This window comes from Argentina silus (genome assembly GCF_951799395.1).
Source record: "Argentina silus genome assembly, chromosome: 19".
NCBI lineage: Eukaryota > Metazoa > Chordata > Actinopteri > Argentiniformes > Argentinidae > Argentina > Argentina silus.
This window is the reverse complement of record NC_139673.1, coordinates 4,911,775-4,934,378: the sequence shown is the minus strand read 5'-3', so window position 1 is coordinate 4,934,378 and position 22,604 is coordinate 4,911,775. Positions and strand designations below refer to the sequence as shown.

Sequence of the window (22,604 nt, the reverse complement as noted above, 5' to 3'; positions counted from 1 at the left end):
TCGGTGAAATCACTGATATCTGATTTAATAGGCTATTCCTTCATAAGGTATTGCTGTGAGGTTTTTTTATTGTTGTGCAAACACTCTGGCATTAACATCTTTGGTTTAGTAAAGGAATTATTCTGTTTATACTTGGTATTATTATTACCCCCCCCTCCCCCTCTTGTGAAAGCCATTTTGCTTATTGCATGACTCCTATGCCTCTCTAACCTGAATAGGACATTTCCTTGTCGCCCCTAAAGTTTCACCAAGTACAGACAGAAACATGGCTTGGCTCTGATTAGAATCATTCAAAAGACATGGGGGTCAGGTAGTCAGTGAATTTCATGTACCTAGCCAGAAATGATTAGGCCAATTTCAACATCTGGGTTATATCACGTTCCATTTATTGTTTACAATCATATACACAGTATTCTAAATTCATACAAGTATCAAACTTGATAAAAAAGAAACAAAAACGTCCCCTCTGCCACCAGGTGTCAGCCAAGCCAAACCCTGGGTATCGTAGGCACAGTTAAGATGAGCAACCAAAGACCAGTTCTCAGTCCTCAGTAGTCCAGGCACAGGGAAAGGAACTCATGCATCTTACACAGTTTGCCGGTCCGAAACAAGGGAGAATCAAAAGCACGCCGCAGACCGCAATTTCTATAAATATAGTCTGGAAAGCAGAGAAGCTGTCGAGATCTATCATATTTAACGGTAATAGGTATGCTCAGATTCAGACCAACAGCAAACTCTTTTCACATTTAAATAACATAAATCTCAGTTTTTTTGAGAAAGGTTAGATTAAACAAAAGAATCAATATTTGCCATGCTAGTCTACAATATTTAATAAAAGCACGGCCCCCTTGGGCCACACTCAGATACTCTGATTGTAGAAAAACAAGAAAGAAAATCTACAGTGCTTGGACATAGTCTAAACAGAATGGTATTATGCCATACGAATGCTTTGTACAGCAAAAAAGGTACACAAGCAGTTGTCAAAAAAACACATGCATGTCACTGTGGCTCTGACTAGTGTACATAGTGGCCTGGTCTACGAGGATAAACAAGGCATGCCAGTAAGAGTAACGGCGCTTTGGATTTCCCTTCTGCTATCCAGTACAGAAGTTAAAGGTCAGGCAGTCTATATGGCTTTTATTGATTACACTGCACACAGCCCAACCCAACATCAGATGGCCTATCAAACAATGTAAGAAATGTGAGGCAACTGGGACTTAAATGGTCAGCAGTGAACATTTAAAACGTAGGGAGAGGGTGGCTTTGTGCTTCTGTGAGGAGTCAATTTCATTGGCATCACTAGAGGATAGGTGGGGGGGGGGGGGGGGGGGGGGGAGTCACAAAGGAACAATTAATACACTCGAGGCACTTTGAGCGACACGCGTGCATCATAAATATGCGTAGACAGTGCTGTGCTGTGGGTAGGGGTGTGTCTGTGTGTCAGTAGTGGTGGATTGGACAGGGCGGGGAGAGTCAGTGGTGGCGGTCGTTTCTCTCCTGGGGGGGGCCAGTCAGTCGCAGAATAACAGGTGAACTGGGTGACCAGACAGGGGGTGGTTGGAGCGCTCGGCCACGGCCCGCCTGGCTGCCTCCTCGCTGGGGAAGGTGACCAGGGCCTCGCCGCTGCGCTGGCCGCTGAGGTTATACAACACGAGGACGGCGTCTGGCTGGAGCTACAGATGACAATCATAATCACAGGAAAGAATTAAAAAAATGGGCATCATGGTTATAATGGAGGGAGTGAGGGAGCTATGGGTCAATCCATGGAGAGTCAATGGCATCATCCCAACACCAGGGGGCAGTAATCAGGCTGAGGAATTGGGAACTCCTGAATTGATCGAACCCGTAAAGAAAGAAAGGCCGAGAAACTCACAGGCTAAATTTGAACACATTTCAACACCACCAAATGTCCCAGAGGGCCACATCTTTCAATAGGTAGAATGTGAGGCTCAAACCCCAGCCATGCTTCCTGTAAGACCTGCAGTCCAGAACCAACACCCTGATAATTCACTGGAATCATGGCAAACTTTGAGCTGGTTAGCATTGTTAAATCACCCCGAAAAGAAGACTTCACCAGGTAAGCACACTCAGGTCGAGGAAGAGAGAGAGGGGGAGAGAGAGATACTGTCTGGAGCACACTGTTGATTTGAGTTAAGAGATCTGAGCAGGCAGGCAGACGGGGGAGGGTGGGGGGCCATGCGAGGGTGGGGGTTCAGGATCTTACCTTGTGGGTCTCCCTACAGACAGAGCCACTCTTTGGGCTGGATCAGACTCCTGGCCTGATCGCTCATCTGAACCACGCTGCTGTAGTCATCAGGAGCATACTACAGCATAAGTGGGTTTACAGTCAGAAGGGGGGCTGCCAAACGCATATATACATACCATACACACACATGTAGAAACACGCACACACCCCAAAACTGCCCAAACTCTCTCCTTTGGAGCATACATAACACGTGTGTATGCATGGCCGTTAACGGACCCCACTCATTGCCTGACATGTGTCACCCAAACCCCACCCACGCTCTGGTCTATAAGGACTAGATGCACTGTGGTGAGCAAGAGCCCGGAAACTAGGGGGAATAGGAACGCCTGAATTCTCACGAATTCTCATACACGCACACACACAGACAGACAGACAGACAGACAGACACACACTTTTTACATGCTGGGTTAAACACACCTGACCACATTAAAAAACCTGCTGCACCTTCTGTGAAATGAGCCGTAATAGCAAACAAAGAGACCCAAGGCCTTTCCAACACCCCACCCCAGTCCCCTCCGGCTAACAGACCCGCCCAATCCAGAGCTGGAACGGAGTTCATACCGTCCTCTGAAGACTCCGCCTACTCAGGGTGCCAGCCAATGTGGGAGAAAAGAAGGGGAGAGGACAAGTGCACACATGTCCCTTTATAGAAAATGCTCAACCTTTCGTGTTGCAATAATGCATTCAGGTAATTTACGAGCACAGTAACTACTCAGTGCCCTTTCATGGATATTGCTAGAGGCCTCCAAACGATTGAAATCATGACCTTTGGTGTCCCGGTGGTGGGCTTACGGTGAGGGATATTATTTAAAAAAAAAAAAAAAAAAAAACGACTATGGAACAAGGAATGTGAGGGCAGTCTGTCCAGATACACTTTGTAACAAACTGGATACTTAAGGGTATTGACAACCTAACTGATGTCTGATCTTTGACCTTCTCTGAAAGCTAGCACCTCAATCCAGCCTTGCCAAATATGGTTTTTCTCAATTGATTTCACCAACAGCATCAATACCATAACTAAAATAAGAGGTTGCTTTGCTTAATTGTATTTACTAGTCAACTGTCACACACAGACATAAACAAAACAGAATAAAAATAAAAATAAAAAACTATAATAGAGCGTTGCCATGGCTTGAGTGGGGGCTCTTGGGGAGGTAGGACGGGCCAACTTTAGGGCAGGGGAGTTGCTTCAGGGTACTGACCTGGTAGCCCTGGAAGAAGCTGAGGATGTCCTTGACACCAGTGTTGTAAGGGAGGCCCTGCATCCTGACCAGGGCACCATGCTGGGGCATCATGGGAGAGCCGGCGTGGGACTGGGCCGCCACCGCCGCAGCCATCGACCCTGGGGGGGCCGCGAAGTAGCTCAGCGTGGAGGGGGACACGGGAGGACTGGGGTGGGGAGGGGAGGAAGGAAGAATGATGAGGTAATGTAAACAGAGCAGCGTGTGCATTATCCCGAGGGCATAATTCCCTGATTCTCACAATGGAACATGGCTGCCACAAGAGGTAGCGTGGCATGCAGTTCATACGTTGACCTAACCTGGGGTAGTATGCTGTGTAGTTCATGTTCATGTTCATGTAGAGCTGGGCGTGGGGCTGGGGAGGGTAGTATGCCAGGGCCGGGCCAGGGCTGTGTGTGGACGGTTGGGGAGTTCTGGGGGTGGCCAGCAGGGGGGGCTGGTAGAGGGCAGCCTCAGACATCATCGCGGCAGGGTATGCAGCGTACGCCGGTGGAGACAGACCTGGGAGATCAACACAGCAGTTTGTATACAGTTCTACTACGATGATCAATACACCCATCGCATGCACAAACAAAATCACAGGGGAACCTTAAAATAGATGTTCCACCTCCAAAACGTTTTTTCCTCGTTTGGCCCTGCCTTGGTTGTAGTTGACAAGCTCAGATAGTTATTAATGACATGTTTATTCCTTGTAAACTGTATTTTGGACCCTATACTATGGGGCCCCATTCATTCTGGAAATAAACCCAAAACACCTGGCACACTCCAATCAAACTAATGACAGATTTCCCTCTCTGAAGACTTTGTCTACATTATGTTTCTGAAAAGTCACTTTGTTACGCTGTTGTACTACATGTTTTTCATGTTAACAAAATGCTAAGTAAGTGAATTACAGTTTAGGAAAGTAACTTATGTAATGCAGACAAAGTGTCCCTATGGGTCCCAAAATGTGACTGCTCAGTATGTAAGGAAGCAAAATACATAGTTAAAAACTGTCTGGCTAAATCAACTACAGCCCTGGTCAAGGCCATGCGTGGAACATCCGTTTGGGCTTCTGTTCTTCTCAGAAAGCTGCCACCTATGTCCTTGTCCTGCATCTATGCCCTGCAGTGTAAACACACAGAGGGAGGTATTTACACACAAACAAGCAGTACAGGGCTGTGGGGCCGCCCTGGTCACCCTCCACGCAGGGGACACGTTGACACAGACGACCTTTGGGATGAGGGTTGCCAGGTACTGTACACTTCACTCACCTGGCAACCTGGATGACTTCCACTGCTCCAGCACAGACAAGAGGTGCAAAAAGCCAGTCAGAAAAACAGCAGAAAGACTGCTGTGGTTCAGCCTGCCTTCACTGACTGGCCATTAGAACACCTACACCAGGGAGGGGCACTGTGCCTCTTGGGTGATTAGATTATTTTTGCTTATCTCTAGATATGAACCACAAATAGAGCAAAGTACAATGGGGTAGACACATCCTGTTTAACCCTGCATGTGACACACCCACCATTCTGGGTTTCACAGAGTCAAGCTAATATAAGTGATATAAGTTATATATTGTGTGCCATATATACACACACACACAATGCCATTTCGCTGACACGTTTATCCAAAGCGACTTACATTGCAGAGAGTGCACACCTTTTTGAGTATATATGGTCCCAGAGGGAATCAAACCCACAACCTTTCGCGTTGTTAACGCCATGCTCTACCAACTGAGCCACAGAGGACCAAGCTACGAAGGGCATATTTCCCTGTTCATGTGGGATGTTCAATATTCCTACGGGGCTTTACACAGTACAGGGCCGACCCAAACCAATCCTGTGCCGGCTCGGATATATTTCCCCTTCACATGGGTGGACGTGGGACCGGGTCGGCCGAGCCCGGTTCGGCCCTGCAGTGTGAATGAGTAGACTGGCCTCAGTGGTTTGGCCCTGCAGTGTGAATGAGTAGACTGGCCTCACTAGTGGTTTGGTCTGGCGCAGTGGGGACCTACAGGGCAGCTTGCAGGGTGGGGGGGAGAGGCCGCTGCGGTTGAGAGTCCCTCCCATCAGAACAAAGCTCATCTCTTCGGTGGAACACTGGAACACCTCCACATAGCGGTCCTTCATCATCTTCTTATGACACTTCTGGGCCACCATAAAGGCCCGGTCGGGCGACTTCATCTGGATGAAGGCATCACCAGAGGGACGGCCCTGGAGGTGGAGAGAGAGAGGGGAGACTTACTTAGTGGGTACCAGAACCCCCCCCACCACACACACACCTAAAATTATCCCTGAGGATTAGATGGGGTTAAAAAGCTGCATGGCTTTCATCTCAAGCCTGCCCTTGCATGGGCTAGGACGGTGGAATTCTCTCCATATCGCTCACCATCGCACCCATCTAAGCCCCTCCGGCACACACAGGTGTCTGGGGCGAGACCTGGATTTGGCCATGGTGGGTTCGTGGTATGTTCTGGCCTCAGATTCTCTGTCTCACCTGCTGGTTGAGCACCATGTGAACTCCGTGGGGTTTGATGTCGATGGTGTGCTCTCCCATGAAGTCCAGGATGTCCTCAATGGCAGCGGTGTAGGGCAGGCCGCGCAGGCGGACACAGTCACGCGTGCTGCCAGTGGCCAGGAAGGGCGCCGCGGCCAGGACTGGCATGGGCACCATGGGAGGAGTGGGCAGTGTGGATATCAGGGGGGTGGACATGTAACGGTTAAGGACCTGAGACACAGGAGGGCAGAGGGGGGTCAAAGGTGTATATAGCCTAAAAGAGAGTGGTAGATTGGGCATATGGCTTGGGGCAAAGTAGGGAAAGAGGAGAAACCCCCAGTGACTGTGGATAGTGTACCTACATTTTTTACATTTACATTTATGGCATTTAGCAGATGCCTTTATCCAAAGCGACTTACAACAAATACATTTGTTTAAGTAAGTGAATCATCTATCCAACAGTCATCATAAAGATAAAGTAATCAATGTACCTGTTGCACTTCTGCAGCAGTACTGCGGAACAGCTCGATATATCTCTTGCCCAGGATCTGCTTGTGCCTCTTCAGGGCATTCTGGGCGTACTCCTCGCAGGAGAACAGCACGAAGGCGTCGCCCGTGGGCCGCCCATCTGGGTACTTGACGAAGAGCAGGCCCTCACAGCCGTCCGTCACCGGGCTCTTGGGCCCCAGGAAGGCCAGCACGTCCTGGGGCGACGCGGTGAAGGGAAGCCCCCGCATGCGGATGATCACCTGGTTCTCCTTGGACAGGAACTGGGCCACCTCGTTTGACGTGCCTGCAGGTAGGAGAACCAAACAAATGGTGAGAATTGACGGTTCGGCAATCTTTGGCACCTCTGAGATGTTGATTCTTGTGCATCGTCATTGTTAAATTACCGAATACAATTAATAAGCATTACATCACTGTTTATGGGGCAGATGTTGCTGTTACTGTATATCCAGAACCAGATTCCTGTAAAACTCAGAGAGGATCTCTGGATCTCTGCATCTGAAGCGTCTTCTTTTAGGGTGCTCCTATTGGCCAAAATGGCTGTTACAAGTGTTTAAACAAAGAGTGCTCCAGCTTCCTCAATGTAATCAATCAAATCAGCTAAAAGAGAAATATGTGGTTTAAAATGGCATATTTCATTGATTATTTTGTATGTTTTTACATGGACCCCAAGGAAGAGTCGTGACTGCATGTGCAGCAGCTAATTGGGATCCTGATAAACAAACATAAATAAACTGTTAAAACAACAGTCTGGCCTACAGTATCTGCTGACAGTACAACATGTATTGACCTCGACTGGTCTGGGTAAAGTCCACAGACACTGTGAGATTGAAGTTATCTGCTCCGACTCATCTATTTCCACCCCGTCCTCCCCTCCTGCATGCCCAGTGCTGTGGTCCGGAGGCCCAGGACCCTGCCTTTGTCCTTTCACACCCCCTTTGTGTGGGCCCCGAGCTGGGCTTTTCACTGGCCGCCAGCCCCCTCTCCCTCCTGGGACTCGGCGCTGGGATGGAGTGAGCCGCTGTTGGGCCAAGGGTAAAGTTTCCTCCAACTACCCTCTGAGGGGCGAGCAGTAGGGGGATTGGGGGGGGGCGGGGGCGGGGGGGTGAGGCTCACAAAGCGCCTTTCATTCCCCCAGGATAAGCACAGAGACCCAGGGGTACGGGGCAGAAGAACAGGGAGAGTACCTTACTACACTCAGCGAAGAGCTACTTTTTCAAGAGGCGGGAGGGGGGAGGGGGGGGGGTCCTTGGGTTTGTCTCGGATATGAGGAGGAAAGGCCATGTAATAGAAGGCTACCAGAGACTAACAGGGAGCCTTTCAACATCACTCTTTATAGGAAGGGTGGTGGTGTACGCTTCTGAAATCTGACCTCCAGCAATCTTGAGGAATTCCTCCCCTGTGGCTTTGTACACCTGTGAGGATGAGAGGCTGCTTTTAGCAATTCAACAGTAAATTTAAAAGGCTGATTCATCTGACCAGCAAGGCACTCCATACAGCTGTATTTGGAAGCGATTCATTAAAAGTCCAGTATACAATACATTGTTTCTGTAATTTAAAAAGTAAGGTAATATCTGTAACAGCACAGAATACGTAACGCAACAACAGTACTGGCTGAATCAACGGGGGGTTGGATGAATGCTGACCTCGATGTAGCGGCTGCCCATGTGGTGTTTGTGGCGCTCAAGGGCCAGGTCTCTTTGCTCTTGGTTGATGAAGCGAACCAGGGCTTCACCATTCCTTCTGCCCTGGGCGTTCAGACAGAGGGCCACACCGCCTCTATACACACACACACACACACCACAGGTTCTCTCTCATGCCAATGCAGCCCTTGAATATTACACCTCCACACTAATAAAGGCATTAAAACGTGTTAATGAGGTGTGTTAGTACGCTTACTTTGCAATGTTGAGGCCTTTGAAGAAGCGGGCTATGTCCTGGTCAGATGACTGCCACGGGAGGCCCCTGGCTCTGATCACAGTCTCACTGTCCACTGGTTCTGCCTTACTGCTGCAGGGGGACAACACAGGGATAGAGAGAAGCATGGTCAACTTTGGCACTGGAGTCATTAAACTGCTTAACACTGCACACACACTTAATGCCAGTGGGTTGTCAGGGTAATGGGTATTAGACACCCGAGTGGGATTTGTGTGGTGCTATTGGATAGCCAGGTAAGCACTTGATTGAAAAGTTGGACAGGTTTAATTATATGCTTGTGGTTTCCTTGTTGCTGTAATCAATGCTAAGAGCTTAGGTTTGAACATGGGAGGGATTGTTAAGTATAACTCCGGAGTAAAACTGGTTTAGCAAATAGGTGTGGCAACATTGTGTAATGGTGAAGCTGAGTCAAATCACTGAGATTATGGTTGATCTTAAGATATACATACCATGCTCCAGATTGAAACTTGGTCTTCACAGTTTCAAAGCAGGAGAATGTGTGGTCTGCGAGGGATTCAAATGACACAAAAACAAAAACAATATATTAAGTATTTAATAGCAAAAAAAAAATACCATAATGATTTGAAAAACAAATAATTACATTTGGCAAGACATTTGGGTTGTTGCAAAACGCAAACAGAATTCACCTCAAAGAGAACAATACAACAAGTCCTGCTCTGTGCTACCAGATTTCATGCGCAACAGGTTCACCCTGCCTGGCAGCTTGCTACATCTGCACTCAGCATTCCTACTAGCAATTTAGCCCAGAGGGATGGAAGGGGTAGGCAGGGTGGGGGTAAGCCAGGGGGGACTACCACAGACGGAGGAGGACAGATACTCACTGTAGGGCTCAGCTAGGACGTGGAGAGACAGCAAGACCATGCTCTTCACCTCCCTTACCCCCACCTCCTGTTCTGCCATGGGAGGGATGCACACATCTACACACCCATTTAAGGAAATCATCATCATCATCATTAGAAGTAATCAAAATAATAAATACTAGTGGTGGGAATTCACCTGTGGAATTCACGTTTACTGAGATGCATTTGAAAAACTGATCGAAAGGTATACAGTAACAACAACACATTGATTCACTAAATCACTTCAATAGAGATAGGATACACTCCATCATGGAGGACAGTGTGAGGTCCTGGATCGGGCCGGCGTTGGGACAGCATTTGTGAAACTCTTTCCTCGCATCCACAAAGGAGTAGAAACATTCAGGGAGGACCACATTCTGGAGCAAAGATACAACGAAACAGTCTAGTCATTAATCCAGAAATCATTTACAGAATAACACAATGCAGACGCATGAAAAGAAGCAGGTGTTGGGAATGATGGGATGTAATGGGAATGACGCAAGAAAGGGAAGAGCCAGGAAAAGGTGACATGAAGATCTGAAGAAAGAGGGAAGACTGAGGGAAAACAACGCTGGATGACTCCATCTCTGGAAAATTCTGTGGAAAACCTAGAATTCCTGAGCGGATTTTGACATGTCACTGCTGAGCTAAAGACAGGCAAAGAAACACATTCATGTGTGCTTCACCAACAATAGATTTGCCATATGCAACATAAGAATTGCCCCTAAATCAAGTGTGGCGCATACCTTTTTGGAGGCCTCTGGGTGGAGAGCCTGTCGTATGATCAGGGGACTGTCGACACACAATGTGTAGGAACTTCTGCCCAGAGCCTTCAGCTCAGAAGAAACTGATTGTAGGAACTAGAGAGAGAGAGAGAGAGAGAAACACTGATGTCAATGTAACCTTTAACAAACCATAGTACCACAGTACCACCACTTCTGTTCTGCATTGGCAAATTATAAACACCTGTTTAGATAATAGTCTGTTTGTCAAACAACAGTGCTAAGTACTTTTCCAACTGAGCATGTATTCAACCTTTATTGAGTGGAGCATCGCTTTAAAGACATTCTGAAGCACATCTCAGTAGTTGTTTTGCATTAGGATTTGATGGTCAATTACCTCAGGTGGTTTTAGGTGCTTATCGCTTCTTTAGTTAGTAAGATGCAGCCTTTAGTCAGAACTGTTTGCCCATTAATTCCGTAACAGTATCTAAAGCAGACTCCAATTTCTCAAAACCAAGGACATATATTATGAAAACGTTGCTTCTGAAAAATGTGTCTGTATTACTTTTTCAATAAGTAATTTAGAAACCCACTTTTGAACATTATTTTATTTAAAAAAAGGTTCCAATACAACAGGCAAGTTATTTTGTTTCTCCGTCATGCTCCACTTTTCACTCAACGCTAATAATAGGAAGGGGCCTCTGATGTTCAGTAGCGACGCCTCCCGTCAATCACAACTGCTGCACGATGCACATCCGTCAGGAAATACATAGAGGAGCATCACTTTAAATGTGTCTATAGAAACGAGAGTACAAAACATGTATTTCATCACCCTCTGAATTCAAGGGAGTAACAGGTAGCGAGGGTGAACTCTGCCTTCTATACTCTCTGCGTACGTATCTTGTAAAGGGGCTTGTCAGACAGGTTTTCTGTTTACACGGTGAGGAAGCAGACAAGAGGGATGGTTGTGGTAATCACCTGGATCAAGGGTTTCACTTAGCACGACCAACAGTCGCGATCAGGCAGAGGAAAAACAACAATCCCAGCCTGACAAACCTACCCACTCACCATAAAGACATTTAGACAATCACCATTCAAAGTACCAGGACTCCCACACAAGCTGTGTTTAGCAATAACCGTCTCATTTAATGGGGCCCCATTACCATTGTTGTGTAAACCCACTGGCGTCTTTCAACTGTCAATAACAGCCTCAATTCCCCACATCAACCAACTCTAACAACCTGCCCGTCACAACTAGCTGGTTGATAATTCAATTACATTTCCATAGCTTGTATTTCTTAAAAAGCTTTAATTTCTGTTCACACACATGGAATGAGCTTCCCACCACTGTCAGGACAGCAGAGTCGCTACCCATCTTCCGAGACCCAGCATCATTCTGTTACCATGGAATTTCCCTACATTAAAGCAGGATTCTCTAAAAATCACACTTTTAAGAGAGGGGTACCATCACATTTGTCCCGAGGATCTAACGCTGGCGAGTGATTGATTGCTGGGGTAATTTCAGATGGCCAGTGGCCATATGTGAGTCATATGAGATAGCCTTCAGACAGTTAGAGAGCTGGTTTACTATGTGTACATGTTAGAGCACGCTCCCCAGAGAGACATGAGGGCCATTACCTCCACACCCTCACCCGTACAGCTGCTGACTGAGGAACTGGCTGGTAGAGAGGAACCCTGGCTCTCCCTTTACCTTACAAGGCTGTGGAGTTCCATCCATGCAAAACCATTACATTAACTACTCCATTTAAAACACACAAACACACCTTTGTCCTGCTATCGCATCTTAACCTGCATTGCCCCCATATCCACTAGAAGAGACGCTACAGCCAAGAAATTGTAATAGTAGGACAAAACAGTGTTCAGTTAAACGCCTCATCTTTTCATTGGTGGTCTACGGTCGTCCTAGACCTGGGAGGGCGAGACGGCTGAGTTGCAATGGCAACAGTGGTCAGATACAACGACCTTATTGGCTGACAGGCCACCCTGCCTTGTGGAGTTGGGGAAAGCTCACCCTTTATCGCCTACTCTCCATTTCACCATAATGTCAGGTAGTGACTGCAGTAATGACATATCTTCCGCCGTAGATTGAAGACCCATCTCTTCAGGCTACATCTTAACTGTCCCTCCTAAAGACCTCTCCATCCCCACTACCCCCTTGTACATGTTTCTCTCCTGTTTAAAAAAAAAAAATTCTAACATAGTAATTCTAGCATTGTGACTGCCAATAGCCCCTGGTCCTACCAGATTACATTTTTTTTTTTATGACTGATGGATAGATGATTCACTTACTTAAACAGATGTATTTGTTGTAAGTCGCTTTGGATAAAGGCGTCTGCTAAATGCCAATAATATGTAAACCATATTGTGATAACATTTGGGTCAGGTCAGATAAACACAGCAAGCTTATTGGCTGATGTGGTTAGGGGCATGGGCCCACATGCAGCCTTCCTACAAACCATCTCCCAGAGAAACCAGAGGTTGACTAGCCCTACCAGGGTTCAGGGGGGGGGGGGGGGGGGGGGTCAGTTGTATCTCTCTTTAAGATATTGAAATTATTCAATGATTGCAAATCGGGAAATGATTTGCAATGATCTCTCGATAGACTGTGGGTGAGAAGCTTTTTTTTTTTTTAAGCAAATTGATTCAATTTAAATTAACCCTAACCCTTGGTCCCATAGCAGAGGATGGATTCCACACACCTTTCCTTTGGTGGACTTCGTAGGGAAACATTCTAGCACGCACAGGACACGGTCTGTGACAATATAGCCCAGAGGACGCCTGTGTTCAATCTAACGCATGTTGACAATTGAACAGGTTAATGAGTCGTACGCAGCCCCACCTTGCTCAATAACACGTAGGATTAGCAAGAGAAACACAAATGGTTTAAAGGAATAAGCGGCACGCCCTGTCCTCATTCTCAACACTGCCAAACCAGTAACTAACCACTGCCATAAGAGCAAACGCGTCTGACGGGCCTATTTATGGAGCACGGCTATACTATAAACACAACTTGAACTCTGGCTTATCAGCAGCAACGGTAAAGTGAAAGACGGTGCCATTGCCTCCACAGACAGTCTGGGTAGGACACTTCAGTGTGCTACAAATGAGAATAGACCACCATCCCTGTCAGACAATTGAAGCCATTCATTCATTACCACTGTGATTAGCCAGGATTACATGGATGGCAGGAGACCGGCTAACTCCTGCACTGTGCCATTGGTGAGAATGAGCGAGGAGCTGGCCTTTGAACCTGGCACTATCGGTGTTTGCTCTGTGGTATGGCTGACGTGTTTGCATGGTGGCTGAAGTTGGGCCGGTGGATTAGAGAGGGGTGGCGAGCCTCAACCGATAAGGGAGTAGGGAGTGCCGGCATTACAGTCCAAGCAACACAGCTTGTATTCATACCACAGATTGCCCTGTACTATATAGGGGCTACACCCAAGGAGGGATGGGTCGTAGACCAGTGCCAGGCTTTTTATCTCAGATCAATAGGTTTTTGTTTGTGTACCTATAACAAGAAAGCTGGTACATTGACAGCCTAGGTCAGACTTGGTGGGAGGGGGCACCCTTAGGGCCAGTCTTGACAGTTGGGAGCCTCAGATCAGTTAGTGCAGCAGTACAGGCTCTGACACGCCGTCTGCCCGCCCGGAGCTAGGCGTGCGTAGCACAATGTCTCTCACAGGTGTTGCAGCGTCACCCTATTCCCAGCAACTGCACTGGGGCAGGTGCACAGCGGCAGATTAAGTGATAGTGCCAGCAGCAATAAAACACTCTTCTCTCCAACTCACCAAACAGCATGACGTGTGAGCCAGAGAAGCTAGAGATGGCTGGGCTCTCCCAATACAAGAGCCAAGCTATACCGCAAGCATCGTGTACGCCTTTTCCTGTGCCCATCAGCCACAGTTGAAACAGAGCAACAGTAATCAATGACACACGCTACACTGGCTGCTGAATACTCACGTCAGTCAAACGAGCTTGCACAGCAGAATCATTAGTTTAGGCTTCAAAAACCATCATGTGTCTCAAGCATTTTCAGCTGAAAAAGCGGCCTGGCGCTGCTATTTTCTGCCTCCGTTTTGCTGCTTCTGCAGTGGCACATTGAAAACAACATTCGCAGGGAGCAGAATGACAGTTGCAGTGTAGTTTCAGAGTAAGACATATAGCTGTGACTTCATGACAGATGTTGAGATGAATTAAAGAAGATTATTCCCTAATCTTAAAAGGGAAAAGAAAGGGGGCGGTGGGTATGTTGTGTGCCAATGTGTGTTGGAAGTCACCCGTCCATAATATCCAACATTCTCTTCCTTTATAAATGTTTCACCAAAGAAAACAAACCAGCATCCATGGCTACTCTGGCCATAGATGACATGCACTGATACGACCCCTGCCCTATGAAGGTTGCCATTCCTATGTCCTCCTTCCTTTCCCATGCATAGCGCTCCATGACTCAAACCAGCTTGAACGTTGCTTTATCTTCATTCCCCCACTGCATTAAAATCAATATAGACAAACACCAAACAAAACCTGACCAATGGCAAGAGAAAGTGACCAGACATAAGCAAGTAAGAATTGATTGTTCTGGTTAATATTTGATGGGTCAACACAAGATAAGCCACATTTGAAAAGGGTGGCCTTTGTGGTTTAAATACAGTAGATGACTTCAGCATTCTGAATCAGCTGCACATGACCACTATGGCGAGAGCTCTGGCAACATCAGAGGCTTCAAAACCAACATGTAATCGATCCTGAACAACAACTTCAACAAACCTGCTTGTGCTTGCATAGGATAAGGCTACATCGCTAGAAAAGCCCTCACCTTACCCTAAACCACTAGTTGAGCCTGATAGTGAGAGGTTTTCAATTATAAAAAATACTTGGGGGCAGTAAAGGTTGTAGTCAGTGCAAACAAACGCTTGTCAGAGCAGTTGGGAAACACGTTTGGCAACATACACCTTTTGTCAAATCATACCTGTAAAAGTAAGTGGAACCTGAAAGCAAATTCACATCCTGAGCTGCCTCTTCTCACAAAGGGCCTAAGGAAATAGCTGGTGGGGCTACGTCCAAGGGTCTCTCTGTGTTTGTATTCCTGTCCCCATCTCCTTCCTCTGCCTAGGAGGGTGGTGTGTTCTCAGGTAAACATTCCACCTTCCAGATGTCTTCAGCATGCATCAGACTGAGACAAGACTAGACCTGCTCCCCCCCCTCCCTATCTCAAGCCAGCCCAGCCAAGCTACTCAAACCTGCATTAAGACTGTCAAGGTAGTTTATCTGTAGGCCAAACCACAGACAGCTCTAAGCAAGTTGAATACTTTTTAAAAGGTCATCAGAGAGACATTTGACATTTCGAAGATGCAAGCTTGTCATGTGCCATCTGCCTTGAAAGCAGTTAAATTGCACATACAACTGTGCTATGATATTCAACATGCTTTGTTCTGGGATTTATGACAATCTTTGCTGTCAGCTTTAAAAAGGTTAAATATAGCCTAGCCTAAGAAGACATCAGACATCGAAGTCCGCATGAAATATTATTTCCACACTTGTACGCCTAAGTTTTGGGCCTGAACTGAAATCTTTCTCATCACCACCTAATAACCCGAAATGAGGCTCACCTGTTGCAGAACTTTGTCCAGAGGCTCGGCTTTGCAGAGTTCGTCCAAATCCAGTCCAGTCTGCTCTTTACACTGGTCTGTCAACTCCAAAGTGTCTGGTTTCACAAGACGTCTCTGAAGCTTACCAACCTGAAAAACGACATCGGTGTTTCATGGCATTTTCGTTCTACACAGCATGAGCTAGGCCCACTTCATTCCAAAGACATCCCCTCAGTTTGACCCACATATATGAAGTGTCACAAACTATCAAACAATTCTTAATGTAGTTGCAAAAACCTCCAAAGCAGTTAATTGTCAACGCAGGGTATAATGTTGGGACATTGACATGTAACCAAAATGGTATGCCGTCTTCTTTCTTTCTGCATTACCCCTTACCTGATGTTAGACCCTAATGCACGCACCTGTGCTCGACCGTTGGATGTTTCGGATTTACGGCCAATGTGAACATTTCAATTATTATTTATTTACTTTTTGGGGGGGGTGGGGGGGTTAGGATCCCGAAGGTAATTCCAGAAAGTATACCGTGTTGATACATGTCAAATGTCAAGCTAAAACATTACTCCACTACGTGTAGACTACCACAAAACACTGTCAGAAGAAACCATACAACGGGTAAAAAGTCCGTACCTTTTTCTCATGTAGATCCACAATTTGCCACACCAAGAGAATTATTTCCCTCTCATCCGAACCCAGTTTACCCCCATTTGCACCAGCTGTTGCCCCAAAGAACACCACCAGAGTATCACTGTGCGAAGCCATCAGGGACCACAAGGGTAAAAACTACAATTAAAAGCAAAGATGAAATAAAAATAACACGAGGGTTCACCTTTTTCCAAGTGATAAGAAGAGCAAACAAAAGATCTGGAAATTCAATTGAAGTAAACGAAGAGGGAAAGAAGATAATTTTCAGAGAGGACACGTAAAGAGATTGCGGCCAACAACTCTACCTGATCCAGCACTTGAGTGTGTCCTATCCAGAGATACTGGTTTAACTGGTAAAGAAGGGTGGAAAAATCCGTGTTTCTTTCACGCGAACTCCATAACAAGCCCTAAAGGTTTTTTTTCTTCTTCCTCGCTATTCTTTTCTTGAGTTACCTGTGTGGTTCAGCCTCTTACTTGAGTCAATCTCCCAGGGGAGTTGGTTTATTGGCTACTAAGCAAAGGTGAGGGAGGGACATAGCGGCAGCAATACCTATGTAAAGTGACCTGATTGGACCAACATTTGAAGGAAGTAGATTAAAACCTACTTCTTTCTTTTTCGCCATGCGCACCTTTGTTGTTGACCTCCACGCCTCCCCCTTTTCTCTGCGCATATCAAGGTTTTGACAAATGTGTAATTAAAAAAAGAAAAAAAAAGAGGTTAAACGGTTCGCCAGTTGTGTTATGCTGTGTGTCGTTATGTAAATAAGGTCCCTGTTTGAGCATACAGTCTACACCCTACTTCATTAGAGGTCAAATCACAGGACTGAGAGGCCTGAGTAGATTCCTCGATGTAACCCAGACTAGTGTGTGAACTAAACACTTCAAGAGATGTAATAATAACAACGTGCACATCAATTATCAGAATCCATGGCCAAAGCCCACATTTTTGTCACAGAAATTGTTATGTCTAACCTTTCGTTAAACTTGACATGTGATGCTTTTATATATTTTTTAAGCATGATTTGAAGCTAGAAGTGACTTGTTTCTCGATGGTAACAAAACCATAATCAATCAAGTAACTGTTTCAAGTAACTGTTTCTACTTGCTTTAGTGATAAGATATTGTAATATGGTTATTCTACTCTCCTTGAGGTATTTAGTTATATCACATTCAAGCCTCAGGAATGGTTTTTTTGAAATTCTAGAAGAGGTAGAGTCTCTTTCTCGCTCTGAAATTCAGATGACAGCATGTAGCCTAGCCTTGCGGTGGGTATCACAGACAATGTCATGTTCAAGGCACCAATGGTTTCTTCAAACGGATGTACTTAAACATATTTTTCCCTTTTTAGAAAATGGAACCTGCTAGACGGCCACACTAGACGACCACACTATGGCTGTGGCAATATTTTCTCACACGCTGACGGTTGGTTCCTCATTCTGGGAATTCTCATTCATTTGACACATGTTCTGAGCCAGCCAGTGTTCTTCTGCAAGATGGCACTCTACATATCTCACGCCACACACCCTTTTTGTCATTTTCCACAACCACTCATTTACCCTCTCTTCCTCTTCTTGTGTGTGGGTGTGTTTGTGTCAACAGCAGAAAAAATCATTGGGTACATTGTGGATGCGCCTGTACGTTATTTTTTTCTAATAGAAAGAATAACGTGCAGGCGCATCCACACTCCTACTCTCTGACTATAAACTATCTGTGTCCAGTTAAGTGTCCAACAAGTTAAATTCCCACGCACCGCTTACTGTTGTTTATCTCACTCAATTTAATTTATAATAGTAATACGCCATTTACATTTACATTTATGGCATTTTGCAGACGCCTTTATCCAAAACGACTTACAACAATACATTTGTTTAAGTAAGTGAATCATCTATCCAACAGTCATCATAAGGCAAAGTAATCAATGCTCACACCAGGGGCCATTGGCAGTCGTAATGCCAGTAGGCACTTTTAAAAAAAATAAAAAAAATTAAATATATTTTATTAGCAGGAGAGAACTTTTACAGGGGGGTAGCAGGGGAGAAGAGGTCTCAGGGTTAGTATAGGAGGATGAAGCGGTCATTTTTACTGACGCTTTTATCCAAAGCAACTTACATTGCAGTGAGTGCATACATTTTTCAGTATATATGGTCCCAGCAGGAATCAAACCCCCAACCTAAGCGTTTTATATCCACTGGATTTCTAGATGTGACCAATGGTAGGCTGACATTCATATGGTGTATGCATTAGTCTGTGTAGGCCTCTGTCAGTCTGACTCACTGATTTGAGTCAGCAGAGCAATGAGATCATAAGTGAAGCTGCACAGGATTACAGGCCTTTATCCTCACACGTAACCTGCAACCACAGTGGTGTTTGTCAGGTCCAGACCCGAACACCTGCTAAGGCCACAGAAAACAGGCTACACACACAAACACAACTGTACCGCACTGTCAGTACACACAGCTGTGATTAATGGGAGCAGGGCCAAATGCATTGCAATCATTTTTGCATACAGCGAAAGGCGTTAGACCCACACATAATGGTCCTCCGTGGCTCAGTTGGTAGAGCATGGTGCTAACAATGTCTAGGTTGTGGGTTTGATTCCTGCTGGGACCATATATACTAAAATGTATGCACTCACTGCAATGTAAGTTGCTTTGGATAAAAGTGTCAGCTAAATGGCATATATTACATAATAAGCATAATTTATACACTAACCCTAACCCTAACCCTGAGCAGGTGAAAAAAAAACTGGGGCAGTATTATTCTGTGATTGGGTCGTGTTGACACAAGCCAGCTCTGCATCCCCCTCAGTTACTCTCACACTCGTAGCCCAGTGGCTCAGCCATTACATGCCTGTGTGGTGAGTGACAGCAGGACACATTGAATAGAGCCAGGCTTACTGGAGCAGGATGAGACAGGACCACTCACTACATGACTCACTCTTCCAGTAGAAAAGACACATGGGGAAGTGAAGGAAAGGGGGAGAGGGAGGGAGAGAGAGAGGGATGATGGGGGGGTGGGGGAGGGTGAGCATACCTATCAACTCAGATCTGTTCATTCACATCAGTTAGATGATGACATTAACGTGGGCAGACTGGTTTTTAACGATCAGTAGAAATTCCAAGCTGCTGCTGTAAATTGATACAAGTGAACAAGAGGAGAGGGCAGTGTCTTGTGAGTGTGTCAAAATTCCAGTCATTGGAAAGGAGGTACACTGCAGTGCCACCTAATGGACTAAAGGCGATTATAATCGATAATACGAATTAAAAAAGCATGGGGTTCAGTAAATCTGAATAACATATTTATTTTACAAATATATACATCCGTGTGTTACACATTTCAATAGGAACAGAACTAAATTTCGCAGGCATAGAAAAACCCCTTTCAAAAGATATGTCTTTCCAATATGACTGTGGCAAAGAGTAGTACACAATTCCCCTTTTTACCCATGTCAACGAGGACAAGAAACATTTTCATGTTGCAATCCCCAGAAAGAGGGAAGTTGAAAGCATGACTCGTGCTGTCGCAGAATTGATGCTATGGCGTTGTAGACTAGACAATTTTTTAATAGTTTTGACGCTGATTTATAAGGCATCTCGTAACATTTTGTGAAAGTGAAAATAAACATATTTTTTGGCATTCATAACGTTGATAACCATATTATCTAAAAAAGGAAAGTAACAATAATGGTAGAGCGCAATCAGTTGAACAGGAAGAGGTTGAAAATGTGTTGTCGCCAAATCTGTGTATGAAATATTATCTACATGTGTAAGGAGGGTAAAAAAATAAATGTAGCGAAGCCTTGAGTGTAAGCAACTTAATACATAGAGTACACTCACAGTTTATCCTCATAGCTTCAGTATGGTCTTACGTTTTACAAAACGACATTTACATGTACATTTATGGCATTTAGCAGACGCCTTTATCTAACAACAAATACATTTGTTTACGTAAGTGAATCATCTATCCATCAGTCATCATAAGATAAAGTAATCAATGGGTTAGGGTTAGGGTTAGGGTTAGGGACCAGGGGCCATTGGCTACTGACAAAATGATTAGGGTATATAAACAAAAAGGTTGCATTGACTAATTATTGTTCTTATTTCTCAAAAGAATTGTTGCCTTTCTCTCTTCTTAACATTACATTTGAACATTAAATCTACAGATTATATAATGAACAAGAAAATTGAAATTACTGAAATAACAGAAATTACATTTCACTGTTTCACACTTTATCAGTATCACTAATGATACATTGTATGGAGATTTCATAGTTTTCAGAGTACATTTTAATATGTAATACTGTATTTATGTTATGTTACTATGCAACATAACATACAATAAGACACCTCAAATACTTAAAATTTCAACTAAAATAGCTTCATACAAAATGTATTTTTCAAACACCAAACACATACACACAGAACTCAGGGTGAACCATTTTCATGTATACTTAGGAGTACATCTACTTGCACCTTTGGCTCTGTGACACACTGGGAGCTGTGGGTCTGAGAGCCTCTCTTGGTCACAAAGGATAACTCTTTAGTCCCCTCACCCGGGGCAGTGCTGGAGATGTGGCGGAAGAGCTTCTCCACAGAGTTACGGAACGAACGTGCTGCAAACATGTAGAGCAGTGGGTTGACAGTGCTACTAATGAAGACCAGGGCTCCTGCAATGAAGGTCATAGTGGTCCTGGCACTCTCCAGACGATCTGCCATCTCGCTGTGGGACCCTGGGATGGTGAGGATGATGAGGGAGAGGATGTTGCCTATGTGGTGAGGGGTCCAGCAGAGGGCAAACACCACCACCACGCTGGCAATCAGGACAGTGGACTTTCGCTTGGACTTGAAGCTCATCTGGGCAATGCGGCTGCAGAGGCAGCTGTAGCAGACCACCAGGATGCATAGGGGGATCACGTAGCCCAGCAGAGTCTCCAGCAGCACACACACCGCCTCCTGGCCAGTTGAGGTGTACTCCCTGTACAGGCACTGTTCCTCCCCCACCTTCCCGTCCAGTACCTGAGTGGGAATGACTGGGATACTGAACAGGAAAGCAGCAGTCCACAGGACAAGCAAGACCTTATTTAGTGCCTTCTTCCTCCTCCAGCCAGCAGAGGCGAAGGGGTGGCGCACGGCCACAAATCTCTCCACACTCATGAGGGTGATGAGAAACACACTGCTGTACATGCAGGCATTGATGATGAACACCAAGGCCTTACAGGAGGCTTTCCCGAAGACCCAGGAGCGGGCCAGGGAGTAAATCCATATTGGCAAGGTGATGAGCACCAGCAGGTCTGCAGCAGCCAGGTGAAGGATGAGCACCACGGTGTGGGACCTCTGCTGGACATGCCTCAGTATGGTCCAGATTACCAGCAGGTTCCCTGGAGCTCCCACCAAAAAGGACAAACCCAGAATCACACAGGCCACTGTATTACCACCAGCATTCTCTTCAAGGGCCATGGATACTGAAGGCAGACTGACCGAAAGATTCAAGCTGCGTCTGTGCCGTTTGTCTACTCAGACTGAGTAAAAATTGCAGCACAAGCAAGCCACCACTTCCCTTTAACCACAGAGAGACGAAAAGGAAAGACATTTCTCACAGGGCTATCTGAGTGGTGATTCATTGATCTGGTCCTTGTGTCACGAGAGGGCAAAACGCAAGTGTGTCACTTTCCAGAGGAAAGGTTTTTAGACTAGACAGTTCAAGGAACTGGCAAGAATCTTTGAATTATTTATTTAAAAGGATATCAACTGTAGGATTTTCATTAAGGTCAAGAAGACTAAGCCAGTGTATCACCAGAAGGTATTTGGACAGGAATATATGGGATTGGAAGTATAACATGAATACTCCATTGAAATACATTGCCATTCCAATGCTGTCATTGTGGTCAAACAGCATAAGAGAATGTGTAACTTTCAGAGATCCAGTAATTAGGATAAAGCAAGACGATTCCCTCAGCAGCCTTTTTGTCACGTGGCTATCTCGTTGCACTGCCGTGCTCATGCACTGAAGGAATCACTAGGTCTTGTGTTGGCACATACTGAGTGCCAGAAACAGCAAGTATTACATGGGCCAGACCTGGTCCAAATCTGGGGGGGCCAGCCCTGGCTGAGAGTTGGCAATTAGCTGTGGGCCAGCTCTGGTATGAGGAATATGGCCCTGATACGTTCATGTAGCTACTAGGCCATCTTTGGTCTGAGTGTGCTTGGGACATGGGCCACATCCACATGCCAGTCTTATTTTAACTTATTTTGTTGTTCACTTATAACCCCCATGTGTCCCTCAGGCGTGTCTGAGACACTGCGTATTTGAACCAATCCCTC

At 45.7% G+C, this 22,604-nt stretch overlaps 2 protein-coding genes across 2 annotated transcripts; both read right to left on the bottom strand.

Annotated features, from left to right (window-relative positions):
* Window positions 1-1,533: 1,533 nt before the first annotated feature.
* On the bottom strand, window positions 1,534-16,732 carry esrp2 (epithelial splicing regulatory protein 2). Its single transcript, XM_083690705.1, has 17 exons — window positions 16,590-16,732; window positions 16,270-16,422; window positions 15,643-15,771; window positions 10,037-10,150; window positions 9,553-9,667; window positions 9,273-9,368; window positions 8,880-8,934; window positions 8,392-8,502; window positions 8,139-8,271; window positions 7,865-7,907; window positions 6,477-6,778; window positions 5,986-6,216; window positions 5,504-5,702; window positions 3,807-4,008; window positions 3,469-3,655; window positions 2,225-2,324; window positions 1,534-1,673 (listed from the first exon to the last, which is right to left on the bottom strand). The coding sequence occupies exons 2-16, from the start codon at window positions 16,399-16,401 to the stop codon at window positions 2,238-2,240; spliced, it is 2,136 nt and encodes a 711-aa protein (XP_083546831.1). The 5' UTR covers window positions 16,402-16,422; window positions 16,590-16,732; the 3' UTR covers window positions 1,534-1,673; window positions 2,225-2,237.
* Window positions 16,733-19,574: 2,842 nt separating this feature from the next.
* On the bottom strand, window positions 19,575-21,783 carry LOC310819833 (leukotriene B4 receptor 1). The gene has a single exon (XM_083691243.1). The coding sequence runs from the start codon at window positions 21,738-21,740 to the stop codon at window positions 20,709-20,711; it is 1,032 nt and encodes a 343-aa protein (XP_083547369.1). The 5' UTR covers window positions 21,741-21,783; the 3' UTR covers window positions 19,575-20,708.
* Between the last annotated feature and the right edge of the window lie 821 nt (window positions 21,784-22,604).